Here is a 9988-nt window from a genome sequence, read left to right on the forward strand (position 1 = left end):
CTCTATACTAATTAATCCATTCCTTCATAATTAAGAAAAAAAAAAGTTTATGTATAATTTGACCGTTGATCCCCTAAAATTACACCCTGCATTAACCAAAGCAAATGACAGTAGTCATATAGCAAAAGCTGTAATTGACTAATTGCAATGTAATATTTCCAAAAATAAGGAGAGCAAATGAAAACTTTAAAAACGGCAGCAACATTATTACACACGGTCACACGGACCTGATTTCTTGCCGAGGTTACCAAAGTTTCCATCTATACAACGGTCATTGTAGCCCTATTTATTTCACATTTGACTCTTAAATCTTTTTCCTTCCTCTCTATAAATACCAAGCATAACATAATCTTTCTCCTCTAACACAAATCAATCTTTTCTTCTCTTCTCTTCTCTTCTCACTTTAAAGTAGCCAAGATCCTCAAAACCTTGATTTTTATTTAGATATCTTCAAAACCATTTCCTGTTTTTACTCCATACAGGAATGGAGTTTAGAAGTTGCATCTTGTTTGTGATGTTAATGGGGTTTGTTTATTCATCTGAAGCTGCTAACAAATATGTTGGTGGAAAGGATGGTTGGGTTGCAACTCCTTCTGAGAGTTTAAATCAGTGGGCAGAAAAGACTAGATTTTCAGTTAATGATTCACTTGGTATGTACAACTTCTTCTCATTTCTCTTTATTAATTCTTCTTCATTTTTGTTAGTTGATTTTGATTTTTTGTTTTTGTTTTTCTAGTTTTCAAGTACAAGAAAGGAACAGACTCTGTTTTGGTAGTGAATTCAGAAGGCTACTACGCATGCAACACAAAGAATCCAATTCAGACTTTGGATGGTGGAGATTCCAGCTTTAAATTAGAAAAATCTGGTCCATATTATTTCATCAGTGGTAAAGATGGTAACTGTGCTCAAGGTCAAAAACTGATTGTTGTTGTTCTTGCTGTTAGAACTCCACCTTCATCTCCTTCTCCACTATCTCCACCACCAAAATCTTCTTCACCTTCACCTTCACCATCTCCAGTTGTTAACCCGCCTAAATCCTCTCCTTCGCCTTCACCAGTACCAATTGCTAACCCACCAAAGAGTTCTTCCCGTTCACCATCACCTGCACCAAAGGCAAGTCCACCAAAGTCCTCATCACCTTCACCAGCACCAATTGCAACCCCCCCTAAGTCCACATCCCCTTCACCAGCACCAATTGCAAACCCTCCCATGTCCTCAGCACCATCACCAGCAAATCCTCCCAAGTCTGCATCCCCTTCCCCAGCACCAATTGCAAACCCACCTAAATCTGCATCCCCATCTCCAGCACCAGTTGCAAACCCTCCCATGTCCTCAGCACCATCACCAGCAAACCCTCCCAAATCTGCATCCCCTTCACCTTCACCAATTGCCAACCCTCCCAAGTTTGCATCGCCTTCACCTTCACCAAGTGCAACCCCACCTAAGTCTGCATCCCCTTCACCATCTCCAGTGCCATACCCACCTAAGTCCTCTCCTTCACCATCTCCAATGCCTTACCCACCTACTCCTGCATCGACAACACCCACATCTTTACCACCTATGGATGATGGAGCACCAGAGCCTTCGGGTTCTGATGCATATACTACAGCACCAGCACCGGCTCCTTCTTCAGCCCCTTCATCACTTTCTTCTATTGGCCTTGTTTTTGTTAGTATGCTACTGAGCTATTTCTTTTAATTGTTGCAGGATGAATAGTGTTTATGTTTGGAATTCATGAGAACACACTTTATATTATTTGTATTAAAGAGATTGGGTTTTGATTCAGTTCAGGTTGTTGGATGATGTCATGATCATTTTTTGTGTTTATATAGTTCCAAGTTGTTCAATCTCATTACAAAACTCAATAAAGCTAGTCTTTTTCTTTCTTTTCATGATCTTGATATCTATATAATTGTTGGATACTAAGCTTTTGAGAAAAAATATCGAGTCCTTCAGATTTAAAGTTAGAGTTACATTTTTGTAGGGTTTTGCATACCGATTTTCTTTTTTTTCCCGTTTTTTTTCCCGAAAGCCGGTATGCAAAACCAACTGCCATTGAGCAAAAGAAAAAAAAAAAAAGGAAAGAAAGAAAGAAAGAGAGCCACTTGTAAATTTCAATCAATGTTGTTAAAAGATATGAAAAAACGGCAAAATCTTTCCCTAAGATTACAATATCTTTCGCCATAAACTATGGCTTTACTTTGTAAAAACCAAATCAATTCTCTTTACATTTATAAAGGTTACACGCATCAAAATCATAATAAAATTCTTGCATTAATATGCGATTATTACATTCCTCAAAATGCTATCCTACCTTGTATATCAGAATTTATTCCATGTGTCAGGATTTCGCATAATCTTCTTTAATAGGTTATCTCGAGTGGGCATGAGTTAGTGGAGCGTGTAGCTTGCTATACTAGTCTAGTATGTTCTATTTGCATGGTTGGGACAACAGCCTTTGATGTTCACTTTTTCATTTTTATACAAACTTCTGTTCGGTTTGTCTATTTCCTGTCCCACCACCAACTTAATTGACGTTCCATTTGTTTCATTTCCAGTGTCGGTCATTTTTAAGCCGGACCCAGTGGTGGGCTCCAGTGACTAGACAAGTAACCATAGTAACCGGGAACAACACATCCATCACAATGGCGTGAGTCAGTCTTGTGAAAGATAATCTCATTTAATGATACAGTATGTCCACTCCAAAGACTCAAGTGAACACTGTTGAGTTTGAATGAAATGGGTTGAAGGTCGATTACTTAAAGTTCTCGTGTCCTTTGTTAGTCTTTGTCTTTGGAGAATGCCGACTTCGTCTATGAAAAATATGAGGTGGCCATAAGAAATCTGTCTTTTTATTATTGGATGACAGATCCAATAGTGTTGTTCAATTAAAACTCTAAGCTGATCGATGATTAGCTAGAGGATTTGTTATCTAATTTGCAGTGAGCATCTTCTTAAGGTGCCAGGTATATGTGGTTTCCATCATCTCAATTATAACAGACAAAATTAGACGTGTAAAACTGTAAATAACAAGGTTTACATTCAAAAAAAACTCACGTCAGCATAAACCACGGTGAGGAAAGTACAGGCTCTTACATGGATACTCTGTAGAGGGGAGAAAGAGTACGAAAACATTTACTGAGCATTAAGCTAAATTACTCACAGTAACGAACTAGGAGAAAGAACATATGATACCAACATACAAAATTTTCATACATACTAAATGCACCTGCAACTAAGATTTACTTTTTATCAAAAGAACCACCATCGCCGTTGCTTGGTCCTTTTCTGCAGAGAATGTAAAAGAGAACAAAGACCATTATAAAAACATACACACATGCATTTCAAAGTTTTCACGGAGAAGAAATTTGATGGATTTTTATTTTTCAGCAGGTACTCAAAATAAAGCATCCGGCAAATAATGCAGTAATTTGAAGAACATAAAGTAAATTCACATGAAAGTCAAAACATACTTTTTTTTGTTTTTGTTTTGATCAGACAGCTGGGGATCAAAACATACTTGGGTATAAGACAATGTGAGGTAATCCTTGTTGCCTATCCCATATATGATTACTAGTTTACTACTACAGGTCAGAAACGCTTTCCTACTTCCTCCATCAATATCGCCAATAATTGCATGTGCTCTACATATCTTCCTTGCAATGTCAGTCCAACCACTATTGGCCTTTCACTTTATCTTTTTGGAACCATTAGTTTTGCAGCAATTCCAAGTTCCATTCACATCAATTTTTTGTCTTCCACTTGTCATTTTTTAGCCCTTACACTCATCTGATGGACACAAGAATACTAACCACAAGCAAAATATAGTAGTGGCTTTCATATGAAGATGACAACAGGGCTTTTATCGGGGTGATATTGACGATAGAACGAAGGTAGGATCAGAGAAAGATAATAAATGCTTAAGAGAGCATGAGTGACTAATTGCGAGGCTCTCCAACTGAGGCAGTAAATGGCCCGCAAGAAAGCAGAGGTATCATTCTATCATCTTCTACTACCAAGGAATGAAGAACAGCTTCTCTTTTTTTGCAGAATGAAGGTTTAGGATGTGTTTGAAACAAAAGCTTACTTGGATAAGTTCTAAGCTCCCAATAAGACTGGTTTTTTATGGAGAAGTTGAGATTATTTTTATTAAAGGAGTACAGAGTTTTTACCAGTTCACTCACTAAATAGAAAGCTACTTTAGCCTCCTCCAACATAGCACGGACGAAAAAGGCATAGCAAATAGACGACAGAATGAAACACATTAACAGAGATGAGAATAGAAGAGACAAACCTTTTGGTCTTGTGGTTGGGATTGTAAAACAATAGGACCAGGAAGGACGCCATTGTCAAAGCTTGAAAGATATGGGCGAACCTTCTCTTCCAATAGCTCATTCAACTGTAATGCAGAAAGGAGCACCATCAAATGCCGTATAAACTCACGAGAATATCGAACCAATTTAGATGAATACACCATTATAAATACTTATCAAACTTTAGGAAATATATATCTTTGATAGTATCACAACTGCTGCACAGCATCGAACCAGAATTTTTGCTGGTATGAAAAATCTAGGACCAACTCCTAAGAATACAAGCATTCCGAAACTCTTACATCCATGCTCTAGTAAATAAGCTTATAGGAGACAGTTTTCATCTTTGATCTAATAAGAAATTTCTTAAGTACCTTGTTTTGACGCCAATTTGTTTCCCACTGATTATCCAACATCTTGTCTGCCATTTCTCTTTGAGCGTTAAGAAGGACTGTCATCTCATACATTTTCTTTGGATCTTTGAGCTCCTCCTCGCTCCATGAAGAGGTATTCAATGGAAGGTTCAACTCCTATAAAATCTCTCCAGTAAGTAAAACTATAAATAAATTTGTATTTTCAAGTACACCCATCAATTTTCCAAAGCATCAATCACATAACGCTGGAGCTTTAATGGAAATGATCATTACTTATAAAATTCCTATAGTGCCTAGAAATGAGTTTCATTCTCAGTACTTGCCGTCAGAGTCAGTTGAACTCCAAAAAGCTAGACACTTAAACACCCATGCTAGCCCAACAAAAGCAAGAAAAAAGACAAGGATCAAGAAGACTTACACCCCAATTTTGTGGTCGTGGGGGAGCTTGAAGTTTCATGACTTCTGATTCCAGTGCCTTCTTAGCTTTGTAATAAGGAATGTTCCTCACGATAATTGGATCATCCTTTGCACGGTCTGGATCTATGGATATAAGTCCCTGTGATGAAGATATCCTTTAAAACTCAGAACATTCACATAGATGATTCAAGTATTGAAGGACATTATTTCTCAGCTCACTTCTTGTAAATGCTCCCAGCCAGGTTCTCGCTTAGCTACCACATCCCGGAGCTGATCATAATGCATAGATTCCTACATCATAAAATCACGTCAAATTTAATTGTTGACGCAGCTGAAGGAAAAAGAAAAAATTTCACCTACAACAATATGCTATACAATAAACTTAAAAACAAACTGAACTTGATGAAGAGAAGAGAAGAGAAGAGAAGGAATCTACCAAATCCTGCTAGCACTCAAGCTCCTATGAAATGCACCAACTACCTCATTTTCCGATTCAACAAGGTTTATTAAGTTATTAGTTTCACTTATTACCATAAACTCAATTTATCGAAAAGAAAAAGAATCAGCTGCTCAGTCATTCAATAATGAAAGAAATGGACTAATTATCTACATACTGAACACATGCAGCTCAGGCAAACACATACTCTGCACTCTAAAAATTAAAAAGTCATGCGATCAGATCGCACTGTCATAATCAAGAACTGAAATCTTTATATAGTTGAGATGTTATGGATCAGTGTTAGACTCTTGACTCGAAGGTTTTTGAGAAGGCTGATTCACATTATCTACCAATTTAAGTATAAAATCGTATTTCCAACAATAAACTAAATAATAAAGCTGAAGAATAAAGATTGTACGAAAACGAAACTTTAGAGGAACACATGAAAGTTAAGAAAGTATAGCCACGGACCTTATATTGCCACCAAATTTTCTGCTTGACCTCGTCATCATATTCGAAACCTCCCATTATCTGAGGCATTGTGATCAACCAAAATGCAGCAACACTAGGGTCTTTCATGCTGTGAAGAATGTTCTGAATAGCAAAAGAAAAAATAGGTAAGCTGGAAGATCTTAAATGCATGAACCTTGTTTCCTTTCGTAATTATAACCACTGATCGACATGCTTAAGATATAATAGCAAAATTCTGGCAGCAAAACGAACAACAATGAAGTAACGCCTCGGAAAGTCAAATAACATTTTTCACCGTGTGCGTCTCCACAACCTTCTCATGCCCTGTGAGGACGAGAAGAGGATTGTGAATACTGTGTGGTACTGCACTTTGTGTTGTTATTAAAGGGCCAGTGTTCCTTTGTTTCACTCAGAAAGACGAGAAACATTTTTCACTGTGTGCTCTCCACAACCTTTTCATGCCCTGTGAGGACGAGAAGAGAATTGTGAATACTGTGCGGTACTACACTTTGTGTTGTTACTAAAGAGCCATTGTTGCTCTGCTTCATGCTTATGTACAAGGAATACAAGTTTCTATCTTCTTTTTTTATTTCCCCAATTTTTTTTCTCAACCACCTCATGACTTCCAGCTTTCTTTTTCATGTCCACAAAGTGACGTCAAGCTCACAACAGTCCCTTTATCCACATTTACCAAAGCATTTACTCTCCAGCATGACATAAAGTATACTCCGTATAATTTTGTGCCAGAGTAACCTCGCAACAAAATGCCTGGAATAGAAGATGTGACACTAACCTCATAGGGGTAATCCATCTTTCTCATGACATTATATGCTTTCCACGGTGGCTCCATTATCTGAGGCAAAATCAATAAAGAACAAAGCACATTATATCAGATGAATAGAAGAAAACTGTTTCTACAAATGACCATTCCTAAGGATGTTTCCGTAGTGCTCCAGATTTTTCATTTTTGGAGAAGTTACAACTGATATGATTTCCAGTAGTAACAATATTAGCTTCAGTCATCAAATATTGCCAAACATTGCCAGACATGAAAAGTTACAGCCTAATTTATGGAACTGGTACTACTAGAGCTAATGAAAAAGCCTGGTTATCTCCACTGTGAATCTGTGATAACTCTAAACACTAAAACTTCCATAGGAAGCATTCTACACCATTTGATTTCGTGAACCATGAGCATGATAAAGCAAATGGATCACTTACGTCCTATTTCATACTAATTTATTTCCTCTTTTGTAAACACAACGTTCCTTTATATTCCAGTCTCCAGCTGATATTAGTTTAAGGGCCATAATATTAGTATAGAAATTGCACATTGAATGGAAAATGTCTGATATGTAGTTGTGTGGATAACCGATGGTAACAAAGCAAGACGCCTTAAATCAATACCATCAGTGAGAAAGTTACAAAACACCTAGTTACAACTTTGGAAAGAGACTCACGTTATCTGCAGAGATCTTGACTTGCAACTTGTGCTTACATTCAGGGCAGCTCATGACACCCTACAATACCAAGAAAAACCATAAAAGATTAGAGAATAACAGAATAACTTGAAGCAAAATGAAGTTACAAAAAAAAGATATTGGTGTTTATTTCCTCCAAATGTTTTATGCAGAATATATATGTATAAACACAACAGGGAAAACTAAGTACTGGAAAGTATAATAACTAAACAAACATTTTTCCCACACAAAGTAATCAAAAAGTAACAACACGAGTACAGATGATTTCCTAAGACTTAGATTTATAAACCTCTGTGGTTCCAAAAACCGTTACATCATAGTTACAATGCATCAGAGTTCAGACACACTTGAGAGTTATGAGTTAACACATGTCCAGATGTCCTTATCAATTTATAAGTGTACATTCACACAGAACTTCGAAAGGGAATATACGACTATATAAAACAGGAGAAAAGAACCAAAACAGAGAGGTGTACACAAAAACATGGAGAAATTTGTAACTTGGGGTCTCAAAAAATCAAAATCGTAACCAAATAGATCTTACCGATCCAGTGCATGTTGGGCAATCCTTACAGGGTAAAGGCAAATGCAGATCAATAGAAGAAGGAAAGTGCACCAACTCTGCCCGGTTATCAGCTATAGCATCTGAAATACACTCGGCTGTTGCCTTCTCGCCACTGCAAGAAATGTTAAAAAACCAATGAAATAAGATTTGTAATCCAGGAGGATCTTGCACACCAACCCAATCAAACCCCTTAAAGACGGCGATAAATTTAATATAGAAGTGTGATAATCATCGTAGAATACCATTAAGGTGTGACTTATTTAATAAATCCAAAAAATGAAGGGAGAATCAAATATTTGAATCACTAAATAAACACCAAATATACAAAGAAGAGAGGCACCTTCTCAATGTATAGTTCTTCACTTGATAGTGCACCTTCCCAGTACCTTTGCACATGGTACATCGCAATGCCTGCCATCCATTGCAAGTGCGACAATCCCTGTAGCCCACAAAAGCAATCAGTTAAATTAAATTAACATTGTGAAAACCAGAAGAAATTTCAATTTCATTTGGAATTCAGAATTACCACGCAACAAAAAACAGTCAACTGACAAAACCTGCTGTTCCTCAGAATAATAATCCACTAGGTGAAAGTGCCCTAGCAGTACTTCGAAAAAGTAATAAAAACACAGCAAATTAAGCATACCTTTGACATATAACCTTCTTTCCGAGCTCCAAAGCAACGTCATAAGTACCTAGGGTAGCAACAACCTGCAGGTAACCATGAATGCTATAAACGTATGCTAAAATCACCAAAGGCAGCAAGAGTTGCTAAAGATCCCTTAGTTGAGAGAATCTAGTGGACATTTTGATAGTTACTGCTCATCACGATAGTTCATAAATCATACAAATTGACTTCTCTAAGTACAAAACTGACCTCATTTTAACCCAACCAAGGACAGCTCACAGAACAACAACATCACACATTTGAATTTCAATTTACAAGGACGCCATTTTGATACGAACTTAGGGTTAATGCAGTCCAACTGAGCTCAACAAATGCAAAATAATGGTGGTTGCCTAGCATTACATGACCATTCTGACAATGGGTTCATTCGTTTCTCTTCTTTGTATTAAGATGATGATTCTTTTACCTATTTGTTTACACTTTAACAATTTAAACTATCAAGAAATATCTTATTCATTTATCCCTTACAATGAGCAAATTAGACAATACCTCAAAAAATCAAACCCTTCAAATACCTATAAATTAACACAAACTTTTTCAAATTCCAAGTTGTTCTTGAGAAACACAATGTCCAAGTTTTATAGCTGCTGAGATAAATAGAGATAAAGAGGAAGAACTTACGAAGATAGCAGAGAAGGAAAGATCGGAGATGAGTTTAGGAATACCAAAACCACGATGAGCAGAACCAGAAATGTCATAAGCAAGTGTGAAAGGTGAAAGAACAACTCGTAATGGGAATTCAAATATGTCAATCATTTGTTGCCCATAACGACCAGTGAAGTTTTTGTAGTTAGCATCACAGAATTGCTGCACTGCTTTCACAAGACGGTCTGGACCTTTCGACATTGAGAACTAGAGATAGAGACGGAGAAAGGATTAGTCTCTTCTCGAGAGATAAGGAGTCGGGGGAGACTCAGAACCAGTAACGAGTTATTAATTCGTTTTCACTCCTCGATCCTCATCGTCTCATCTCTCATGTCATGACCGGGTGAGAGATTTTAGAGAGGGTACCTGGGGGATACAATACAACTAGATTACTCCTACGGGAGTGGGGGCTGACGACCATGAAAAATAGACAATATTAAAGACTAACAAATGACAAAATGTACGAGTGTGAATTTTAGTATTGTACAATGTGGAACACACAATTTCATATACCCAGGGGCGGAGTTAGAGTAGTGACAGGGTGTGCACTTGCACCCCTGCCCAGCTAGTTCCAAAGTCCTTTTTAGACCGTATT

The 9988-nt window shown here is 37.3% G+C and overlaps 2 protein-coding genes across 2 annotated transcripts; one reads left to right on the forward strand and one right to left on the reverse strand.

Moving 5' to 3' along the window:
* The first annotated feature begins 360 nt into the window (after positions 1-360).
* On the forward strand, positions 361-1892 carry LOC113287611 (early nodulin-like protein 2). The gene is made up of 2 exons (XM_026536399.1): positions 361-650; positions 737-1892. The coding sequence occupies exons 1-2, from the start codon at positions 485-487 to the stop codon at positions 1696-1698; spliced, it is 1128 nt and encodes a 375-aa protein (XP_026392184.1). The 5' UTR covers positions 361-484; the 3' UTR covers positions 1699-1892.
* A 1114-nt stretch (positions 1893-3006) lies between these two features.
* LOC113287612 lies at positions 3007-9594 on the reverse strand. Its single transcript, XM_026536400.1, has 12 exons — positions 9370-9594; positions 8707-8771; positions 8401-8499; positions 8040-8172; positions 7475-7534; positions 6808-6867; positions 6015-6137; positions 5324-5395; positions 5106-5243; positions 4688-4843; positions 4295-4399; positions 3007-3288 (listed from the first exon to the last, which is right to left on the reverse strand). Exons 1-12 carry the CDS (start codon positions 9592-9594, stop codon positions 3253-3255), a joined length of 1272 nt encoding a protein of 423 aa, XP_026392185.1. The 3' UTR covers positions 3007-3252.
* Positions 9595-9988: the final 394 nt, after the last annotated feature.

This window comes from Papaver somniferum, chromosome 6 (assembly GCF_003573695.1).
Source record: "Papaver somniferum cultivar HN1 chromosome 6, ASM357369v1, whole genome shotgun sequence".
Lineage (NCBI taxonomy): Eukaryota > Viridiplantae > Streptophyta > Magnoliopsida > Ranunculales > Papaveraceae > Papaver > Papaver somniferum.

Coding starts and splice junctions, on each gene's coding strand:
- LOC113287611 (XM_026536399.1), top strand. CDS start 485: ATGGAGTTTAGAAGTTGCATCTTGTTTGTGATGTTAATGGGGTTTGTT. Junction 651..736: donor TTCAGTTAATGATTCACTTG/GTATGTACAACT, acceptor TTGTTTTTCTAG/TTTTCAAGTACAAGAAAGGA.
- LOC113287612 (XM_026536400.1), bottom strand. CDS start 9,594: ATGTCGAAAGGTCCAGACCGTCTTGTGAAAGCAGTGCAGCAATTCTGT. Junction 5,244..5,323: donor GCTGGGAGCATTTACAAGAA/GTGAGCTGAGAA, acceptor TCTTCATCACAG/GGACTTATATCCATAGATCC. Junction 4,844..5,105: donor CACGACCACAAAATTGGGGT/GTAAGTCTTCTT, acceptor GAGATTTTATAG/GAGTTGAACCTTCCATTGAA.